Below are 23,018 nucleotides of genomic sequence, written 5' to 3'. Positions count from 1 at the left end.
TTCTTGGTAATCACCTACTGAGAAGCAGCCCTTCAGAGTTGGTCGCTAGGTTTACTCCCAGGAGCGGAGTCTACATCTTGACTTTTTAAGTTGAGTTTTTGTTTTCTTCTCTTCGCATTTATTAAATTCCTTGGGTCTAAAATAGCCAAGGATGGATGCCTACTCAGGAAAGCAAGCACAAGAAGAGGTTTGGAGTGGGATATTTTCACCAAAGTCGTCCCTAATTCTTTATAATTGCTCTCCTGAGTGGCAAAACAGAAATGGCACCTGCATTTGGAACACTTCTGCTTTTCACCTCTTGCTATAACAAGCATATTTTGCACAAGGTGTGCAGATCCAGGTGATTCTCTTGATTGTTGCTCTAATGCAGCAGTTCTCAACCTATTTACCTTGTCTGTGGGCCTCATATGCAGCTCTGTGTGTGTTGTGTGGTCCACATCCAACAATATAGGCCTCAGGATATCTCATAGGCCACGGCTCTGCAATGCTTGGGCTGTGGGTTGAGAACCACTGCTCTAATGCATTACCCCTGCTGCAGGCTGGGTTGTGACTTGGGGTACGTCTAGACTACATGCCTCTGTCGCCAGAGGCATGTAGATTAGGCTACCCGACACAGTAAAATGAAGCGGCGATTTAAATAATCGCCGCTTCATTTAAATTTACATGGCTGCCGCGCTGAACTGACAAACAGCTGATCAGCTGTTTGTCGGCTCAGCGCGATAGTCTGGATGCGCGGGTGTCGACATCAAAGGTATTTGTCGACCACCCAGGTAAACCTCCTGGGATGAGGTTTACCTGGGTGGTCGACAAATACCTTTGATGTTGGCAGGGGAGCGTCCAGACTATCGCGCTGAGCCGACAAACAGCTGATCAGCTGTTTGTCGGCTCAGCATGGCAGCCATGTAAATTTAAATGAAGCGGCGATTATTTAAATCGCCAATTCATTTTACTGTGTCGGGTAGCCTAATCTACATGCCTCTGGCGACAGAGGCATGTAGTCTAGACGCACCCTTGCAGACAGGCATGACCTCAACTTGAAAGCACTTATGCTCTAGCTCACACAAACGCAACAGTGCAAACCTTTCAGTATCTATTAGGGATGTAAGAGTTTAACCAGTTAATCAATAAGCTGATGCTTATTGGTTCTTGTTACTGTTTAAAGTCTGCTAGGGGAGTATGGATGGGCCGGTTACACAGTTAATATTCTTTAACATTTTTCATCCCTATATGTTAGTATGGGCTCAGAGTGGTAAAGGTGCCATTGCTGAAAGATTTTTTAGATGAGACTTGATGCAAGAGAGGCAGTTCACGTGTGACATGTTGCAGGTGAAAATGGTGCCGCATTGCACTGGATCCGGTCATGCTAATTGGACAGATACCAGAGAGCCATGATGGGCAGCTGTTCCACCTTACCTGTAGTTATATGGAATCCCACAAGATTCTACAGTTCTCCTAATAGAAACTGTGAGATAGCAGGGACCATGCCACCTGTATATGGGCTGCATTCAGCTGCATGTCTCCTCTTCCACCTGATGCCTAGAAGAGATGGATGGATGGATGAAGAGTGGGTTGTCAGTCTCCCTCCAGGAAAAAAGAGACATTTCAGGGAAGTTGTTAGTAATCTATCCTCCCCACAGAGAGCATCAGGTTAGGGACAGTCAAAATTTTGTTAAGCCACAGGCTCATGCAGGATTCCTTGCTGCTCCTGGACATATGCACTGCTCTGGCAATGAAGGGCAGTTTTCTTCAACTATCTGCTAAACTGCTCCTTTTCTGCTCAAAAATCTATCTACTAGGCTTGAATATAATTGTCACATCCAGACTGCAGTTAAACAGAGGTATTGCCCCGTGTTATCCGTAATAAAGGAATGATACTGCACAAATGCCACTGCTCTGTCCATTTTAAGAACCCTGATCTAAGCCAGGGATGTCAACGTGTAGTTGAGTAGATGCATTTCCCCCCAACCGTGCTGCCTCTGTATCAGAGGCTGCAGCGCAGGGTGGCAGGCCGGAGTTGGTCTACGTGGGAAACTGTTTTTTGAACTAGCTCTCCTCGTGGACTAGCTCCCGCTTGCCACCCCACATTGCGGCCTCTGATAGAGAGGCAGGAGGGGGCTCCCTGGAAGTGGGGCCAGGAGGGCACTGACTGCTGGCGCTGCCGCTGGGGACTGTCATATAGTTGTGTAACTGATAATATCTAAAGCAGTCATGTAGCACTTTAAAGACCAACAAGATGGTTTATTGGCACCGCTATCTAAAAAACGTAATCTAAGCCAGAAAACACTTATTAAGGACAGACTGGGACCACACTGAGTGCCTCATTCTCTGCAGCCATCTAAGACAGATGCAAATACACAAGGATGATGTAGGTTTAAATTAGTTATCAGATGCTAAGGGCAGAGCATCCTCCCCAGAGGTGCTGGAACTAGAGGTGCAGGGGGTGGGGCTGAAACACTCCCTGGCTTGAAGTGGTTTCCACCATAGGCAGGAATTACAGTTTAGTTCAGTGGCTCTCTGTGCCCCCACTATAAAAATTGTTCCAGCACCCCTTTGAACCTGCACTTGATTCATGGGGCAATCCGTGTAAAGAGCAGAAAACATGTTTGATGTGCTTGCAGTGTGGAGGGGACATGCTGCAGTATAATATGATACTGTTGGATTGTCCTTAGCCTTCATGCCCAGATATATTGCTTTGATTTACTCCATCTCCAAGGAGAATAGCAGAGGACAGGTCGTTACTTGTGAGGTATGGCATGATTCCTTACGGTCGGGGATTTATACATTGGCAGTAGTGATATTTCTTTTCCTGTGACAAAACTTATTTCAATTTCCAGAATAGGACCATAAGTGAAAAGTATAATTATCTCAGATGGGAGCAGTTGAGGTCATTTGATTGAGAAGTGTAATTTACTGCACATAGGCACTCACCTTTTCCCACCAGCAAATATGCTGCCGTCAGGCCAGTGATGCAGTCGGGCCAAATATCTAACACACTAGATTTTTACCTCTAGATGCTAGTTCAGATCTTGGCTTTGGTCAGGTGAAAATGAGTTTGGTCATCAGGACAATCTCCTTTTCGTATATAGCTGGAGCAGGCACCCCCACTTCCCCCTCCCCCGTGACGAATGATCAAACGTCCCGCACCAAAGCTTCACGCTAGAATTTGTGGTCTATCCTGTCATTCAGCATCCTGTCTGCTGGTGGAGAGTAGGGAGACAAGAGAAGACTTTGGCGTCAGCCAGTCTTTAAATATCTAGTATTGTGTTAATGGAAAGGCACTTGCCTGTGGCAGGGCTGTGAGACAGGCTTCTAGTTGGATGATGACTGTTGAACCTAGTGGTATGCTAATATTGTATGCTTGGTCATTGGCAGCAGATCATGCTAATAGTAAACTGGGAAACGGAGCCCTAGATCCGTCTAAACAAATTGCCAATCTAAGAATTTTGTGGAAGGAAAAAATTGTTTGTGGCTGTGATTTTTTTAAACCAAATATGGTTACAGTGTTTAGAATAATATAGGAACCACTTGTGGGTAGCTTGTAGCGTAAGTCTTGTTCTGTTGTAACATGTTAACAAAAGCTGGTGGAACAGGTGGAGCAAGGTTATTACTTTGTGCAAACAGCACAAGAACACCTTCTTCTTTTTGGCTTCAGTGGAGGGTTAATATTTATCAACAATTGAATTTTGAAATGTTGGGAAATGAGAGCACTTGAGCTGAGAAGTCACCTTCTCTCATTCTTTCTTATCCTACGACCACGCCCTCCTTCTTGGCCTGCCTTTCCTCTCTGCCCACTACAAATGAATGCAAGTTATAATCTTATGGCACTTATCAGAAGTAATTCTTTATCCAACTTGCAAAGCAGGTACGCTGCTAACACACAAATATCCAGGACTTGACAAAAAATAAAATCAGATGAGATGTTTAAAACAAATTATATTTGCAATGTGGTATAAAACAAACTTCAGAAGTTGGAAAAACTTAAAAAACAACAAATAGTCTAGTAGCACTTTAAAGACTAACAAAACATGTAGATGGTATCATGAGCTTTTGTGGGCACAGCCCACTTCTTCAGATGGGTTTTGCCCACAAAAGCTCATGATACCATCTACATGTTTTGTTAGTCTTTAAAGTGCTACTAGACTATTTGTTGTTTTTTAAGTTTTTCCTGTTACAGACTAACTTGGCTACCCCTCTGAAGCTTCAGAATTTGGGTCACCATCATTCAGTTAGGAAAACACACTCATACTATTAAATATAACAGCTTGTTATTTTGTGCGAATGTAAATTATGGCTTTTTTTGCTTTACTGTTTGCTAACATTATGTGCACTTTTGAAATATAGATCAGGCTGTTATTTTTCCATTTCAGTTGCCCTTGCCCCCATCTTTGCTGATGTTCTGAATAAAGACACTTGACCTTTTCAGAGTGAATGGCTAGCAATATGAGTAATTAGAGTTAATACCTGTATGTCTTATTTATTTATTTCAGTTTCTACATTCATATTTCTGGGCATCCAGGCCATCTTCTGGGTACCTCTACAATAAAGTATGCTGTGACTGCCCAAAATTACCCACCAAGTAAACCAGTTATACTCAGAGGACCCCTTAATTCCTCACTAAATCCCAAAATGCTTGGGAAAACCATAGGACTTTATAGTGTGTCCAGAAGGCTAATGAATCATCCTCTCCATAAATACACTTCTTATATTATTCTAAACTCAGAGGAATTTTTACCTACAACTTCTGTCCTTCTGACTGCCTCTCATCTCTATTGCTGCTGAAATATGTGGTTATTGCTTACTGAGATGTGCACTGCATAAATTAACATCTGGCCTGCAAGCAAGCAAGTTTCACAAATGCTCAGATTTGTAAAGGATCGTGCCTCTTTCTGCTTCTCTGTCTCCTTCCTTCCCCCACCCCCCCCTTTTAGTTTTTCTCTTAAATGTGTTCTTCAAAACTTTTTAAGGAACAGTGTCTAAGGTTTGAGTGTCAGCATGTAAACAAGTTCAGCCTTATTCTGACACCACATGCAAAATAATCCTCTTTAGTCCCCTTAATTCTGTCTTATTCTGCCAGGACACAGAATATCAGTCTTCCAGCTTTTGCCTTGTGATTGGCTGGGTACAAATGGGAAGAATGGAAACAGGAAGCAGAGGAAAGATCCCTAAAGAAGACAAAGAAAACCCTTGATTTTGTGTTCAGTAGGCACAAAACCAGAATCATCTTTTAAAACTGTTCTAGACTACTTGGCAATGGTCAGGATTTTAATGGCTTTCTCCCTGTTTAGCCTTATGAAAGGTGCATGACAGCTCTTGACTGAACTTCCTTCTGTAGAAGTATAGCACAGGCAGAGTGATAGTGCATAGGGTTGCCAGATGGTTTCAACAAAAATACCAGACACACTTGACATTACATCACAATCTACATTCCATCTTATTTAGATTTTCTCATTTATATTTTCTCAATTTGTTTCCTGAACAGAAAGTTCAAATAATGTACTGTCCAGTTCAAAACTGGACACCTGGCAACCCTAATAGAGCATCATTACTAACTTGGAGGGACCACCTCTGGGGGTTGGTCTCTCCACCTGAACTGGACTAATGGTTCATTTTATTTTAGGCCACCAAACAGTTTTGGTCAACAACACCCTGATTTAGAGATGTAGAAGTGAGAGGTTTGGTGACCCACCACCAATCCCCTGATCCATCCAATCCACCTGGTTATTTTTAAATATACCGCAGTCACTGAATGATTTAAAAAGCACCCTCACTTTTCCTATGGGGGTTTGCAGGTATGTTTTCTCTGCTGGTTTAACTGCCACAGCTAACGTGCTTCTGCTAGATCTCTCCTGACTGATGCTGAGGCATTCCTGTTAACATCAACTCCAGCTGGAATGTAGCACAAAGGACTGCTTTGATATTTCTAAGGGACTGTTAGAAATCATGGTGAAATGTTGGGCTTTTTGTTTACCACTGACAGCAAAAGAGAAACCTATTCAGAGGGATATGTAATATTCAGCTACTGTATTCCCCCCCCCCCCCCCCCGCATTTAAAAGAGAGCCTTCTCCACCAACTGAGGCTCTTCTATGGGATTTTTTCATCTCTGCACTGGCTTGCTCTCATCTATCAATCATCTGTTCCCCACCCCCTCTCTAGCGGAGAAGTATCTTGAAAAAATAGTGAGCGAAACAGCATCTCACTGACATCTGAGCTTCCCAATAGAGTTTTCAGTTTTCAAGGTCAAAAAGCTGTTAATGCTAAGAGCAAGCAGTAAAGCAAAATGCAAAACAAGATCCTCTCTGGGGATTTACAGCACTTAGAGAAAGACAATGTGGTATCTCTTATTGAATGGCATTAATCAATGGGCTCTCCTCCATTCCCTCTTCCTGCCATACCTTTTAGTCACCAGATTTCAGTCTCCGTAAAGGCCTTTTCAAGATTTCTTGAATTAATAAAAATAGAATTTAACTTAGCCAGTGAAGCAAAGCTATCAGAACACACCTTCACTGAAACGGAGGTGCAGTTATCTTGTTTAAAAACCTTTATGGTTGACTCTTTTCCTCTTTCCACTCTAATGACTCACAAGTGGTCTCCCCGGCATGTCCGCATTCATTATGCATTATACCATCCAGATATATCTTCTATAGAGGTAGTGTAGAATTAAAGATTTGACTGCAAAACAACAGGTGGTCCAAAACAATGGTGGTAGAGACATTTTGTGGGTGAGGGAAGAAGAAAGATGAGCAAAAGCTGCATTAATCATCCATAATTATACAGGCCTCTGTGACAACAACAACTCTTGACTAGAGAATGAGTAGAGGAACAGCTGTGGAGCAACTCGTGTTAGTTCAAGTCCATGAGCATAGTTCTGATTTTGAGGCATGTTTTTTTAACCCACATGGTGATAAAAGCAGCATGGCAAGAGGAAAGGAAGTAAATGGAGGTAGACATATATGCCCATCATTTGCTTGTGATGGGTGACTTTGCGGCAATCTATTTTTTGGGGGGTTAGACTAACCAAGTTTGGATCCAGATTCAGATTTCTCCCAGTTGAGTGTTAGGATCTGAACATTTAGTTTAGTGCCATCTCTACTGCTCCACCTCTGGCCAAAATGAATAACAGAAAGGTGAGGACACTTAGTTTCCGTTTGCAAGAGAGACTAGATGCTGAGAACAGGAGTAAATGAGTGAGTCTAGAGAGGACCACTTGTAAAATCAGATGCTGCTGGGGACCACTAAGTTCAAGTGTAGATGCCTGAAATTGTAGTCAGTGAGTCTGCTAGAGGTGTAACATGAGCCCCGTAGCTTGTTGAAATCTCTATGGAATTTTTCCTGACCCTCATCTCTTTGGTGGCCACAGCCTGCCCATTCTCATCTGTTTCCAACTTTGTAGGACTCATTGCAGGTTGTTGTTGCAACACTGTGTGGTGCTTCTCAATCACTCCGGCTTCCTCTCTCTTCCCTGCCCCTTGATGTGACTTGGAGTGATTGAGTGTTAGCTGAAGGATAGCACCATAGGGCAGGCTAAGTTGCAATGAGCAATGACAGTCCAGCAATTTAACTACTAAAGCGCATATCCACAGAAGGCCATTATATTGACTCCTTTTCTGTTTTGGCTCCCGCCCGCGGGCTGAGTAGCCCTGCTCTAGATGGTTAGCAGTCCAGTGCTCTGTTCTGCCTTCAGTTGCCTACTTCATTCTACTGGTCTCCTGCCGATTTGCTGCTCTCTGCAGCTTAGCCCCCAGCCCCCGCTCTCCATTGACTTTGACTCACACTACAAGTTTGACTTCAGTCTGAACTCCAGGCTCCAAAAGCTGGTGAGAGGGGAGGGTTTTGGACCTGGAGTGGAAATGTTTGCTCTGCTATTTTTAGACCCTTGTCATGAGTCCCAATCATTTTGATCTGGGCTCAGAGACAGCTGCCGCCCTGAGTTTTTGCAATGTAACTGTACCCTTAAAAACCAGAAATTGGGTGATATAGTAGTACAAAGGTTATTTTCTAGAGTTTTACCCTCTAAAAAAAGCTTTTGGCAGGCATTTTGACATATAATGACGGCAGTACCTCCTCCTTTCTTCAGTCCTGGCCTGTAGCCCAGGTGTGCTCTCTAGTGCCAGACTTGACTATGGTGGTGTCAAGATGACAGCTGGAGGGAGTAGGAAAGGGAGAGAGTGTGCACAAAAATCAGGAAGAGAAATGTGGGGACTTGAGTCACATTTTTAGGGGCTGTTTGATTTATACTAACACTCCACAGTCACATCTTTACTGGTTATATAGAGAGCTACAAAATTAATTTAATCTTTGGTTTCAAATGTGAAATGAGATATTAATATCAAACGTTGGAATAGAACTTGGAAAAGCCACTCACCTGCCCCAAGAGGGAAGGTTTCCTTGGTGAATGCAGGGGCTATAGACAGTGGCTGCAAAATTTAGGCTGTGATTTAAAAACAACTGTTAACGGTTCTAGCTTTTATGGTTGCAGAGAAAATTTTCCAGATTTGCACTATGTGTAAACTGGTGCAGTGTCATCTTCCTAAGTCTGTAGAAAGATGGCTCTGGGCCACCTGCTGCTAATTACCTTGCCACACAACAGCAAAGTGAAATGGAGAAGACTGGAATCAGTTTCACTGATGCTTTTCAGAACCCTGAACAGAAGAATCATGTCGGCTTTTTCATGCTGTTGGTTCAAAGAGGCACCTGAAGCAAAAGCCAGAGCTCTTGATGGGAAGATGCAAAAAATGGAGGCTGGGAGAGGTGTGAAGTAATAGAAACCTGGTCCTCCCCTCATCTCTGTGCCACAGCTAGGAAGGTTCTGGGGACAGAGGTAGAGGTTCAGTCAATATGACAGGAACAAGGCCAGTACCCTGGTAGAAATCCTAACACCCTTTCCCATTCCAGTAGCTGGTAGTGAAGGTTGAGCTTCAAGCTTCGTTTAAGCCTTGCTTGTTGTCTTTTGACTCTATCTTTGGTTAGCAATTGTGTGTAGGGTTTTATTTTTTCCCTAATGAAGCCCTGCCTCGGAATGCCTGATCTAGCCTTGTTCTGTGAAATTTCTTTTGACCACTTTTACTACCCACCCCTCAAAATCCCCTCAGAGACTAGGAAATTAAACTGTATCGGCATTTGCTAATTGAACTTGCATTGATGGAACATTATGTAAAAGGGAAGGGTGGCAGGAACCTTTGCACCTTAATTATCTGACCTATGCAGGAAATAGTCTTCTAAGAATGCCAGTAAGAGGCAAGTGGCTTCCTGGGCTTTTCTGAAACTGTGATATTTAAGGGGAAGATTATCTAGAGGGCAGAAACACAGGAAAGGTAAATGGGATTTGAGGCATCAAAAAAGAAATGATACTAATTCAGTAACATCCGGGCAGGAAAGCTCAGTATTCTCTAAGAAGCTGCTCTAAGTATCTTGGCTAGAGAGAGAGAGCCCTGAGGATGTTTGGGCTTTGCTATTGCACATGTGGCTAAATGAACTTTTAATTAGACATTTAGGCAACAGCCCAAATCAGGAAAGGCACCAGGGAAAATCCACATAGACAGGGCCACTCAGCTACTGCATCATGGTAGTTAGGGAAAGAACAGGCTGAATGGACTGATGATTGAAAGAAGTACAGTTCCTGCGCTTGGGCTTGCTAATAGGCTGTTTTTGTTTGTTTTCTATCTAAATTGGATCCCACTTTTCTTTGACAAATTGCATGGAAACCAGGCCACGTCAAGGCTGGTGGGAGGATGGCTGCCAAGGGTGAGCTCAGGCCACAGACTGATGGTCTTGGAAGAAGCCCTGTGGCCTGGGGCGGGAGTCCTGAATTTAGGAACAGGGTGGCAATGCAGGCTCCCTACAGTGGTGAAAATCTCTCAGCTGTTAGTTGCTAAAGCTTTAGCCCAGTGTGCACAAAAGCTTTAGCCCAAATGTTTCTATTGGTGGCCCCTGTACTACAGCAAGTCTCTGAGTGTGACCCCCTCCTTATAAATTAAAAACACTCTTGTAATAGTTAATACCAGGGGCTACATAGGTTTGTGGTGGATGCTGATAGCTCATGACCACCCACATCATCACCCCCAGTCTGAGAAGCCTGGCTGTGTGTCTGCTCTTCCTACGGCGAGAGTCAGGAACCAAGTCAATGCTGCACAATAAGACCCACCCCCCCGTCCCTCTCTCGCCCTCCCCTCCCTCCAGCAGATGGGCAGCATCACATTCTGTCCACACCTGTGCAGCTTCACTGGCTGACCAGCCTTTCTGCAGGGTGCTGCTTCTGGGCAGCATGCCAAGAAGTCCCTTCCTGCCTCTGCTGCTCTGAGCACCAAGGCTTCTCTACATGTGTGGCAGTGTTAGGGTCCCAAGCAAGCCAGTGAGGAAGGGGATGTTGCTGGCAAGGAGTGGGTAGGGTGAGACTGTCTCCGTCTATTGCTGTTTCTTCTCCACGGAACAGTCACCCCAGGCCTGGCCAAGGAGTTTGCGGGGCCCAAGGCGGCATCCTAACAGCGGGGTCCAGCCGGTGGATGCTCTAGTTTAAGTCAAACCTAGTTGAGGGGTTACAACGGGTGGGGGACCTCAGGCCTGGCTCAGGGCTCTCCCCCGCACTGGGGAGCCCGTGCTGGTGCTTCAGCCCACCTGCTACCCTCCTGGGGGCTTGAGTGCACAAAATCTATTAGGCTGGGCCCCTCAGGCTCTGGTGTGTGAGGGGAATGTGGGGAGTCTTTTTCCTCAGTCAGGGGCCACAGTGAGAGGGTTTTTTTCACTTCTCATTCGCGTGCTGCCCCCGACTAATTTTTCTGTGGGTCAGTGGCCCCTGACTCAAAAAAGGTTCACATCCTTGGGTTACAGAGTCCAGCCGGGGAAGCACAAGTCTCTCACTGGATTTATTCCACAACACTCTGGCCAGGTCGGATTCTCTGCTGACCTGTGTGACTCTCCCCTCCTTACAGATCATACACAATTTGCGGCAGACGGAGAAAGGCAAGCGGCTTGGGGTTGCATCCTGGCTCACTAGGACCAAACACAGCCTAGTGCTGTCAACACACATACGGGTTGAGCCAGCTCCCACAGCCTTACCAGTGCAGCAGGGCTGGAGCCCAGACACTTGCAGGGGGAGGAGGGGAACTCGGCCAGGGCAGTGGCAGGGTGCTGGGCTGCGGGGCTGACTGGGCGGGTATCTATGGAGATCCCCTGTGCGAAGGCCAGCAAGATGAGCAGCGGCGGCAGTCCCACGGTGATGCAGGTGACCAGCTTGTCCAGCGCCAGCTCCAGCCTCAGCCCCTTATACTTGGGCTTGGTGTAGTGCAGGCTCTGAAGGTGCGGGGCCCAAGGCAACCACCTTGCTTGCCTTGCCCTAAGGCTAGTCCAGGAAAGCTGTTCAGTCCTGTTAGCATAAAACATCTCAGCATGGTCTAGCGTCCTGCGAGCTGAGATGGCAGCCAAAGAGGAGCCCTGCCATGGTCTTGAGTGCAAGTGCCCTTTGAACACCAGTTTTAAGCAAAATAGCTTAGAGCAGTGGCTCTCAGACTTACTTGGTCCGGCCCCCCTTCTTTGTGTCTGTTACTGTTGACACCCCCTCTCCTCCACGTACATTTACTGCCACCCAGCTCTGAAGGCAGTGCCATGCCTGTTGGCTCAGAAGTAAGGGAGGTGTGTGAAAAGTGACATTCGCCAATATCATTTTTCATAGTGGCCCATTGCCAATCTTACTTGATTGCTGGGCTGCTGCCCTGGGGCTGAAAGCCAGGGCCCTGCTGCATCCCAGTGAGAGGTTCTGGGGGTGAGAAAAGACTGAGATTGGGTGGCAGGGCTCTGGCTGTCGCATTTACCTTGCCCAGGGCCAACAGAGCTCTTAAAGGGGTGGGGGAGCACACAGCTCACACTTCCTGTGACACATTCCAGGGTCTCCCTTGGGAGCCCTGCCCTATATTTTTGAGAACCCCTGGCTTGGACTGATAGTCATTGCTCTCTCCTATCTCCTTACAGCTCCTGTATGACAGCCCAAAAGCACGACAGGAGGTGGATCATCACTGGAGGGCATCAGGCTGTCCCCATATTGTCCACATTCTGGACGTGTATGAAAACATACATCAGGGGAAAAGATGTCTCCTCATCATTATGGAATGGTACGAACCAGGAAGTCCCTTCTAACTTACCCACATTCTGGAAAGTAGTGGGACCATGACAGCTGGATGTAAGAGCTGGAAGCAGTCCTGACTGCGCAGTTTTGCCAGGCAGTAGCCTAGTGCGCTACTCTCTTTATAGGATTTATGGGGAAACCTGCAGCTGCTCAAGCAGCCTGTCTGTGGGAGGAACAAGAAGACTAATCACGAAACTAACCTTCCTTTGCACTCAGAGAAATGTATCTTTATGGAAACGTGGGTGTAATTAATACATATATTCAAACATGCATCTGTCACTTTCCTCGACACATTCTCATGGGGGCTGACTGTCCTGATAGGGTCGTTTGTCTCCCCCAGACTACCACTTAACCCTAATTCTTCCCTCTGTCCCCCACCCTCTTGGTGACAATGCTGCAGTGTTGTCTTCCTCTAGGGGGGCTCCTTTAATATCTGTCTTGTCAGTTACTCATTTGCTTACTCGCTTGCTTCTGCTTTTTCCCTCATCTCCAAATCTTAAAGACCTTGTTTGCAATGCAGTAAGGCTACAAGGAGTGCTACCAGTCTTCTGAACCAGCATCCAACCTGTCATTTCCGGTCTCTCAGAAACATGACTGGACGTCTTACCAATGTCAGTGATTCTGTTTTCTGGGAAATGCTTCACTTCATACTAAATCGCAGGCCTCAAAACTCCTACAGTTTGGAGTGTTTTTTTTTTAAATGTAATGTGGAGCAGGTCTGCAATCTGCACTGGACCTATTAGGATCAAATTATTTAGCAAGTTCAAGTCTCAGAGACAGGCAAGCAGGTTCCCTAACTTATTGCAAGTCCATGCATGGTGTGGTGGTGATTTCTTTTGCTCATCCCCCTGAGGTTGTTTTGTATGTGTTCTCTGTTTCAGCATGGAGGGAGGGGAGCTGTTCAGCAGGATCCAGGAGCGAGGAGACCAAGCTTTCACGGAGAAAGGTAAAATGTCATGAGTTTGTGAGGGTTTATTCCCTTCATCCTCCCTCCCCAGCCAAAATAATTGGAAAATGTTTGCTTTGTTATTACAGAAGCTTTATTGGGTTCAGTTTTGTTTCCTGTTGTTTTAAATTTCTATTTTCTATCTTTAAAACAATTTAATGTCATGAACATGAAAAGAATTGGCTAGCGTTAGGAATAATGTGGAATGCTAGATGAGAAATTCCTTACACGCATCTGCCCATACATGTAAGTTCCAAGCTGCAGCAATCCCTGCTGTTCTAATTCTGGTCCTCACACATCTCTGCCACTGTACTCCCATCCTACATACAGTCCAGTCTCTCTTGCAGTTTCAGTTGGGAGCCGCCTTTGAGAAGCATCATTTGTGTTCAGCTATGTTGTGAATAAATGATTATAACAAAGACTTTGTACAGAAAGGCTATGTGACTTGTTTAAGGTCCCACAGTGAATCACTGAGAGTACCTGGAACACAACAGCCTGTTTATTAATTATCATTATTATTTGGACAGTGCCATAAATGCACATGACTGCAAAATTCTACTTGTGCACTCACTGCCAGAGAAGTGGATTACTTGTATCGGAAAGTAAAATATTAGAGTTGTATTATTTTTGTCCTCACGAAATGGGGAGGTGAATGGAATTTATACCTGAATTGTAAATTATTGTGACCATTGTGCAAAGTTGGTATAGAGGACATGTTTTGTGATTCTGTTTCCAATGCTACTCTCTAGTCTATGATGAATCCCTCAAGAGGCATGAGTAACTTATGTGGAGCACACAAACTGGATGCAGTCTGAGGAGTGTACCTGGTAGCTCTGTCAGACACAAGACTCCTGCAGGAAATAGTATTGCTGTGATTTTAAGTAGTTTTACCCTGATAACAACATGACTTTTATGAATTACTAGCAAATTTACCCGGCATTGCTTGGGTCCATAACTCAAGTTGTTTTAAACCTCAATTTAAGTTTTTAAAATAAACTGTATGTACCATTATTTTTTTTAAACTACGGTGATTACAAAACTTTTTCTGCATTTTTCTTTTCTGTCTACTTCATGTATGTATTTTGAGTGTTCTATTTAATCTACTCCGTATTTTAGAGAGTTTGTCTGTCTGTTTGATCAAGAACTCATCCTACACGGTAAGAGCTAGGATCACCAAAGCAATCCCATTCCAGGCACATCTCATTTTCCTGGCACAACCAAACCCTTATATTGCTTTAAGCCATGATAAGAAGAAGCTGAATACTGAATTTGGTGGTCCTAGCTCTTACTGAGTGTTTTCTTCCAGGTACCCCTTTATAGACCTCTGGGACTACAAGAGAAAAACCCTCCACTTGCGCAACAGGCGCTGAGAAATTAATATCCCTCTTTCTTGGAGGGACCTCCTAAGATCGCACTCTCTGCCCACCTAGCAGACAGCTTCCTAGTGCTTAGAACCTAGATAGCGAAGGAGAAGGGTATGCATGGATATAACTTACACAGCTTCCAAAGAGGATGAATTTTTCCTCCCTTTGGTTGTTCCTGCCTGACTGGGCAGTTTTTGCCCTCACGCAAGAGCACTTCTGTATCATGCCAAACATGGACACTCTAGCCAAAGCAGGAGACTTGCTCTATACCCAGGTAATTCTCTATAAAGTAGGCTTTCCTGGGTCAAGTAAAATAATCTCAGTTTCCCCCTCAGCCTCTGAAGCTGAGAGCATCACTTGGGTTATGCTCTTACTTGTGACGGAAACAAAGGCCCAAGTGTAACATATTAACTCTAACACCTATTCATGGAGAGAGCATTGGTTCTGTTGGTATTTCTGCAGACTTGTGGAATTAAGCTAGTGTCGATGCATAGCAGTGGGAATAGGCGGGTGGGGGGGGGGGAGAGACTGCAGGTAAAGTACCATAGGGGATTGAAGCCTAAACCAGCCCCTGCTCTATAATAGCTGCTTAGCACACAGAGCCAGAGGAGGACACAACCTCTTTCTCTGAAATGGCCTCCCACATAAGTCTTCTGGCTGCCCCAAGTCAATGAACTCTCCCCACTTTCACTTCACAAATCTGTTGCTGGGGGCACAGAGAGCTCACTGGCAACTAGAATTTTCTGTGGGAGTAGGTATCAAATGCCGAAATTAGACTTTAAAGTACACTGGTGAAAACAAATACTAGGAGATGATTTGCATGATAAAATGGCTAATTCACTTTTATATGAGGAAACACTGTTGGAGGCTGAGGAGGACCAAGAGTAAAGAAGTAATAGTGTAGTCGATTAACGGATAAGCAGAAGCTATTAGTTCAATTCTATAGACTACATGCATTCCCTCCCAGCCCACCAGTACATTTTTTAGCAGGCTGGCCAGCAGCCTGGCTCAGTTTTGGCTCGTGCTGGGTCCAGGACCTACCCCCACTGCAGCTCTGCATTTAAAGTGATTGGGAGCCAGGCGGGCAGCCTGGCTCGGTTTTGGCTTTTGCCAGGTCTGGGAACTCTGTCCACCCCTGGATAGGGGCTGCTGCCACCCCACACTGTTGCCTCTGATGTATCAGAGGCAGCAGCACATAGTGACAGGCCGCCTGTCCATGAGGGGAGCTGATTTTTAAACTGTCTGCCCTTGAGGACCAGTTCCCACTTGGCACCACATGCTGCTTCCTCTGATATAGAGGCAGCAGCACAGAGTGGCCAGGGGCTCCTCAGGAGTGAAGATGCTATCGCTGCCAGTCCCACCCTTGGGGAATATAGAATAGATGAGTAACCAAAAAGAATTCATGAGGTTCATTGACTATTCAATTAACTGATATTTAACATCTCTGGTGCAGCGTTAAACTTCTTTGCTGAGTAGCCCAAAAATATACCTGGGACACTTTCTTCATGATCTTGTGCATTGATACATTGCCCTTGTGTACCCATAATACTCTGCTTTGATGAGCATGGCAGAGCATTAATTTACAGAGCAGGAGTCTCAGCTATTCCAGTTACTGTGCCTGCTCATGAGAGTGGCTGAGCTGCCAGAGGATTGTGGAGTATGATTGCCTTCAAAACAAAAACACAGCTGTTAAGGCTAATTTTAGCTTTTCCAGTGTTGACACTGGCCCTATATAGAGATGAGCTGGCTTCTAACTGAGAAAAATTCCCAGGCATGTCTCTGAGCTACAGTGGGAATGTTAATATGACCTTTCTCTGAAATTATATTTATAGAGGCTTCTGAGATAATGAGAAACATTGGAACAGCTATCCATTATCTGCATGCAATGAACATTGCCCATAGAGATGTCAAGGTAAGGCCTGAATGTACCTGTTCAGGGGAGAAAAGTTACACTGACAACAAGGAGGCAGTGGTGATTTATTTAACATTGATGAGTACAATGAAGTGGCCAAAGTGTATCTGTTTCATGCCAATGTGGGGAGGATCTGTTCATACCCAATCATTTCTGCCTCTATCTACTCACCCACACCAAGGCCAATTGTTTTCAGTTACATATGCAACATAAAAAGTAGTCATAACTGGTATTAAAGAGACATTCAACTTGAAGTCTAGTTAATTTAAAAACCAGTGTGTTGGTTCAGATACTGCACCTGAGGTCCCTGTCAGTTTTTGTAATTTCAAAATCATATATTTCTATTTTCAAAAAAGACCCATAGAAGGAGAACTTTCTTTATATAGAGGAAAGTGTGAAACCAGTTGCATACAAATTAAACACCCTGGGAAGAGGGAAGAGAAATGAATATTCGACTTGATTTTGACTAGGAGGGAGGTATTAGGTTGCAAATCTGAAGGAGGAAGGTAACTTGGGTGAAACTGATCATGAAATGACCAGTTTCATGGTTCTAAGAAAAGGAAGGCATGAGAGCCGTGGAATAAGGACAGTGGGCTTTAAAAAAGGAGATGTCAGCAAACTCAGAACTAGTAAGTAAGGTCCTAAGGGAAGAAAACCTAAAGAAAAAAAGAATTCAGAAGAGCCGGCAGTTTTTCAGTGATAATATTAAAGGCATAACAGTATACTTTCCTGTTGCAAAGAAGTGATAGTAGGACTAGCAAGAAATCAATAAGGCTGCTTTAATGGCCCGAAGATAAAAAAGGAATCCTACAGGGAAACATGGACAAATGGTTAAGGATTAATACAACACATCAGTGCAAATGTGTTAGGGACAAAATCAAAAAGGCTAAGGGACAAAATGAATTACAGCAAGCAAGGAACATAGAAGACAATAAGAAGAGGTTTTACATATACATTATGGCTGTATCTAGACTGGCAAGTTTTTCCGGAAAATCAGCCGCTTTTCCGGAAAAACTTGCCAGCTGTCTACACTGGCCGCTTGAATTTCCGGAAAAGCTCTGATGATCTCATGTAAGATCGTCAGTGCTTTTCCGGAAATACTATGCTGCTCCCATTCGGGCAAAAGTCTTTTTCTGAAAGACTTCTGCACAAAAGGGCCAGTGTAGACAGCACAGTACTGTTTTCCGCAAAAAAGCCCCAATCGCAAAAATGGCAATCAGGGTTTTTTTGCGGAAAACCGCGTCTAGATTGGCCACGGACGCTTTTCCGCCAAAAGTGCTTTTGCGGAAAAGCATCCTGCCAATCTAGACGCGCTTTTCTGAAAATGATTTTCCGTTAAAAGCATTTTCAGAAAATCATGCCAGTGTAGACGTAGCCTCTGAGCAAGAGAAAGATGATTGAAAGCACAGGCACACTGTTTAGTGGGGGAAAAGAGTTAATGATAGAAAACATCAAGAAGACTGGGGTGTTTGTTTTGTTTCAGTCTTTGCTAAAAAAAAGTTTCAGTGTGGAGAGATGCTTAACATAATTAATATTAACAACAAGGGGAAGGAACACAAGCCAGAATAGGGGAAAAAAGAGGTTAAAGAGTATTTTGATATTTTAGATGTATTCAAGTTGGCAAGACCTGATGAAATTCATCTTAAGGTGTTTACGGAACTCGCTGAAGCAATCTGAGAACTGTCAGCAATAATCTTTGGGACTTTGCGCATTCTCCGTGAGTTCTCAGAGAACTGGAGAAGTGCAAACATGTCTTTTAAAAAGGGGAACAAAATGGAGCTGGGGAAATGTAACCAGTTAGCTTAAATTTGATACCTGGAAAGATATTGGAACAAATTAGTAAACAATCAGTTTAGAAGCAACTAGAAAATAATAAGGTACTAAACTGTAGCAAATATAGATTTGTGAAGAACAAATCATGCCGAACCAACCTAAATCCCTTCTTGGACAGAGTTACTGATCTAGAAGGCAGGGGAAAGCAGTAAATGCGCTGTATTTTGATTTAAAAAAGCTTTTGACGTAGACCCATATGTCATTCTCATAAGCAAACTAGGAAAATGTGGCTTAACAACTACAGGCAGTCCCCGAGTTACGCGGATCCGACTTATGTCGCATCCGCAGTTATGAACGGGGTTTGATGCCCGTCTCCCTGGTCTGCTGGAGACCAGCACACCAGGGAGACGGGAAGCGAAGCCTCTGAGGATGCTGGCAGCGGGACAGCCGCGGCGTGTCTGGGCTGTCCGCTGCCCGCGTGCTCCGCGGTTTTACTCCACGTCTCCCCAGACCAGGGAGACGGGGAGCAAAGCCGGGGAGCACGCAGGCAGCGGACAGCCCAGACGCGCCGCGGCTGTCCCGCTGCCGGCATCCTCAGAGGCTTTGCTCCCCGTCTCCCTGGTGTGCTGGTCTCCAGCAGACCAGGGAGACGGGCAGCAAACCCCGTTCCACGAGGAGTAACGGTAGTTCGGAATAGGAAGCCTAATCCGAACTACCTAGTTCGTGCCGCGTGTAGCCATGGGCACGGAGTCCGAACTAGCGGACATTTAAAAATGGCGGCGCCCGGCAATATGCAAATGAAGCCCGGGAAATTCAAATCCCGGGCTTCATTTGCAAGTCTGGTTGCCTGCATTAACCACCCTAGTTCGAACTAGGGTGGTAGTGTAGACATACCCTGAGAATGTTTTGTCCTGAGAAGAGAAGACTGAGGGGAACCTGATAAGTCTTCAGATATGTTAAGGTTATAAAAAGGATGGTAGTTATTTGTGGCACAATATTGAAGAGAATTATTCCAGAAAGTAATTCTGAATTTCAGATACTGATTTAGAATAGTGGTAAGGATCTCGGGCTAGTCCAGAGAAGCAAGAATACCTGGACTGCATATGCCAGTGATTCTCACACTTTTGCATTGGTGATTCCTTTCACGCAGCAAAACTCAGAGTGATTCTCTTTATACATTAAAAACACTTTTTTTTATATTTAACACTACTTAGGGTTGGGCTGTAGCCTGACAGCTTGCGAGCCCCCACATAATAACCTCTCTCCCCATGAAGGGTTACAACACGTGGTATGCAGATTTACAAGACAGGTGTTTTCACACTACACAGAGCCATGTAGAACTATACCCTGAGCTATTTAGTGTCCATCAGCATCACTGATATACAAATTTAGGGTCAAAATTCCATGTATTTTGATGGAGCTGGGTTTGTGCATAAGAACTAATGCTGGCTGACTACACAACATGTGCCACGTGCACAGTAGGCAAATGCAGAAATGGTACAAAGTAGTTTGCCATCCTTCAGTTCCCTCCTCCTTCAAGTCCTTCCACAAAACATGTTTCTTCCTTCTAAATAACCCCATGTCGAAGAGAACATATCTGTGCACAGAACTGTAATTGCAGTCTTTTCTTCTCTCCCAGTGAAGTTAAATAAAGTCCTTACTTAACTAATACCTGAACTCCGAGTTCCCTTTTACTCAGTGCTTAAGAATCCTCCTCTCAGAGTAAACTGTGCAAGATTGTAAGGACAGAATTCGTTCAGTTTTGGGAGAAGCGCTGTATCTTTGTGTATGTATTAATAGAGCAGTGTCAGACACTGGCCATGATTCTGGTTTTCAAGATGATCTATTTTGAATACCCTGGTTCTTGTTCCTGCTGGCCTGAATGCCTCGTGGAAACACAGAGCATGGACCGATATCTATATCAGATTAGATACAATGTGGGTGAGAGAGAACAATCCCCCAAAGTGTAATGTTCTGAGGAAGGGTTCATAGAAAGCCTGGTTCTGTACCGTTTGAAGTGGATGATGTTACCGTTGACTCCAGGGGAGGCAGGACTGAGCCCGTTTTTCTGTGATTATTAGCTTGGGAAGGATTTTGATGCCTGCTTTAGACAAAGATGCTCTTTACTGTGGAAGGGAAATGATCCTCAGTCTGGAGTGGGGAAGTGAGAAGAGAGAATGCCGCACTTCGTTGGTGGGGAACAGGTGGCCCCATGGATGAATTAGGAGTACAGCCCAATAGAATTTATTTTGAGACCCTTTCCCTGTGTTGTTGGAATTACCTTTTCTCTTGATGCCATGGCAGCCTGAAAACCTACTTTACACATCCAAAGAAAAGAATGCAGTACTCAAGCTCACAGACTTCGGGTTTGCCAAAGAGACCACTATACAGAATGCTCTGCAGACGCCCTGTTATACGCCCTATTATGTGGGTAAGTCCCGTTCTTCCACATGTATAGACATCCCAGTGAGCCTTGGGAAATCTCCTCAGCTGTGAAGGGCACCTCTTCTGTCCTGCAGAGAGGACAAAGAGGAATCTAGAATTTTACAATCAAGGTCAATGGCAAACATGGCTACACAGATGTAATGCTGGCTTTTTCTCTGTGGCCTGACATGATAAAATCCATAATCTGAACCTAGCTTTCACAACCACTGGGCTGTTTTTCTGCGAAACTTTGCTTAGCATAAAAACAGGGTGAGAGAGAACAGGGTGATTGATCATTCCCCAACTACAAAGATGCATCTTTAAACTAGGAAAATGGAGGCATTGGTAATCCAAGAATAACATTTACTCTTGACTGAAATGTTGCCTTCCTTGCAACTAGCAGTGAGTACCAATGTTCTGAAAGTCCAACTATACTGTATTTGATGTTCTAATTCTAGGGTATACACCAGAGTTGGGGGACCTTTTTTGGGACACTCAACTCACGCTCCAGACCTGCAGGGTCACCAAAACTCAGAGAATTGCCATGGGCCTAGCTCAAAATAAGTGGGGGGCTGGATCTGGCCCATAGTCTCAGAGGTCCCAATTCCTGGTATATGCATTGCAATTGTTACAATAGTGATGTCACTTTATAGTACTACTTGCTGTTCAGAAGTAAAGAAAATATTTGGCAATCAGCTATTTCTGATTTTCTCCTTTCCTCAGCCCCAGAAGTCCTTGGTCCTGAGAAATATGACAAATCATGTGACATGTGGTCTCTTGGTGTCATTACTTATATTCTGTAAGTATGAGCTTACAGGGACAGGTGAATAGACAAGGGGTAAGCCATCTCAACCCATTTGTACTGCCCTACTTCCATCGCAGATACCATTGCTGCATTAATTTTTCTGTGATATTTGTACTAAGTAATGGACTAGTCACTGGGATTATATTCATCCCATCTTTGGAAGAATCATTGGCTTTCTGATTTTATGTCGAGCAAAGGAATAGGGGAATTTCCTAGTTATAACTATTCCATGCATCTTTCTTACAGCCTATGTGGCTTTCCTCCATTTTACTCCAACACGGGACTGGCCATTTCCCCAGGGATGAAAAGGAGAATTCGTATGGGACAATATGGATTTCCCAATCCAGAATGGTCTGAAGTATCAGAAGAAGGTAACTGAACTAGCCTGTGTCTTTGTTACTCATGCATACACATTGGGGGCTGAAGAGGGCTATATGCTTACATTTCAGACTGTTTCTAAGGGTCATTCTTTTTGTGATGCTCTTTCAATCAAGATTTTTATGAAATTATACAGGGATATCAATGATACAGGGGTATCCTGAGCACTGTGGAATGTAAATAACAGAAAAAGTTTATTGAGTGCTGGTGAGAGATGCTAGAGATACATCCCTGGAAACTGAAGACTTTAATCCACAGATCAGGTAGAAGTGGTGCCAGGTGAGCTTCAAGGGAGATGTCAGATATTGGCTTCCTTATTGATGCTGCCAACGTCTCAAAATAAATTTTGCGATGTGGACACTTGTCATCCAGACATTAGACTGAGGTCAGTGATCTATGTTAATAAACTAGCGACCAAAGTCAGCTGTTTAGTGGTGACCTGAATTAATTAAAATTAGTACACTAGAAGTGGAAGGTTCTGATTCCCTTTACTACACTAATCTCCTAAACCATCTAGTCTCACTTGCCAAAGCATCTGTCAGGGAAAAAATGTTCTGCAGCTTCTGATCATACTTCTAATCATAGAATACTTGTTAGAAAAGAAGTGATTTATTCTGTGATAACTTTTAAATTTCACTAGAACTGTTGATTAATCACAAATATTTAATGTGATTCATTAAATATATTGTGGTTAAAACTTAATCACAACTAATCATGGTTTTAATTGCACTGTTAAACAATAGTAGAAGACCAACTGAAATTTATTAAATATTGTTGATGTTTTTCTAAATTTTCAAATATTCTGATTTTAATTACAACACAGAAGTGCACAGTGTGCACATATTATTATTTCTGATTACAAGTACGGATGTGAAGGACTAGTTATCTAGTCGTTCCCCCCCCCCCCCCGCTGCCTCTATCAGAAAGAGGCAGATGGGGGGTACTGGAGGAGATACCTCAAAGCAGCAGCGCTGCTTGGAGCCTGGGGCCAGAAACCGGACTCCATGCAGTGCTGCTGCTTTGAAACACTGTGTGCAGCTGGGGCCAGCTGGGATGTCCCCAGACTGCACGTGGCATTTCAAAGTGGCAGCACCACATGGAGCCCGGGATCAACTTGGGGACTCCCCAGCTGACCCTGGGCTCCACACAGTGCTGCCACTTTGAGCCCAGCATCAGGCTTCTTGCGGTGTTTCAAAGCAGCAGCACTGTGTGGAGCCCGGGATCAGATGGGATCCTGGGTTCCACACGGCGCTTTCACCTTTGAAGTATAGCAACAGCAAAATGAATCAACTATTCGATT

At 44.4% G+C, this 23,018-nt stretch overlaps 1 protein-coding gene across 4 annotated transcripts in view; it reads left to right on the top strand.

Moving 5' to 3' along the window:
- MAPKAPK3 (MAPK activated protein kinase 3) overlaps positions 1-23,018 on the top strand; it is a 67,149-nt gene that overhangs the window by 35,180 nt on the left and 8,951 nt on the right. For all 4 annotated transcript variants that reach the window (XM_075939451.2, XM_075939452.2, XM_075939455.2 and 1 more), the window contains exons 3-8: positions 11,963-12,102; positions 12,998-13,062; positions 16,259-16,338; positions 20,416-20,542; positions 21,259-21,334; positions 21,587-21,711. In XM_075939451.2, the coding sequence (XP_075795566.1) occupies positions 11,963-12,102; positions 12,998-13,062; positions 16,259-16,338; positions 20,416-20,542; positions 21,259-21,334; positions 21,587-21,711 (613 nt within the window). The remainder of the gene's footprint in view (positions 1-11,962; positions 12,103-12,997; positions 13,063-16,258; positions 16,339-20,415; positions 20,543-21,258; positions 21,335-21,586; positions 21,712-23,018) is intronic.

The sequence above is a fragment of the Pelodiscus sinensis genome, chromosome 11, assembly GCF_052426305.1.
Source record: "Pelodiscus sinensis isolate ZL-2025 chromosome 11, ASM5242630v1, whole genome shotgun sequence".
Classification (NCBI taxonomy): Eukaryota; Metazoa; Chordata; order Testudines; family Trionychidae; genus Pelodiscus; species Pelodiscus sinensis.
This window is presented reverse-complemented; position numbering and strand designations above follow the sequence as displayed.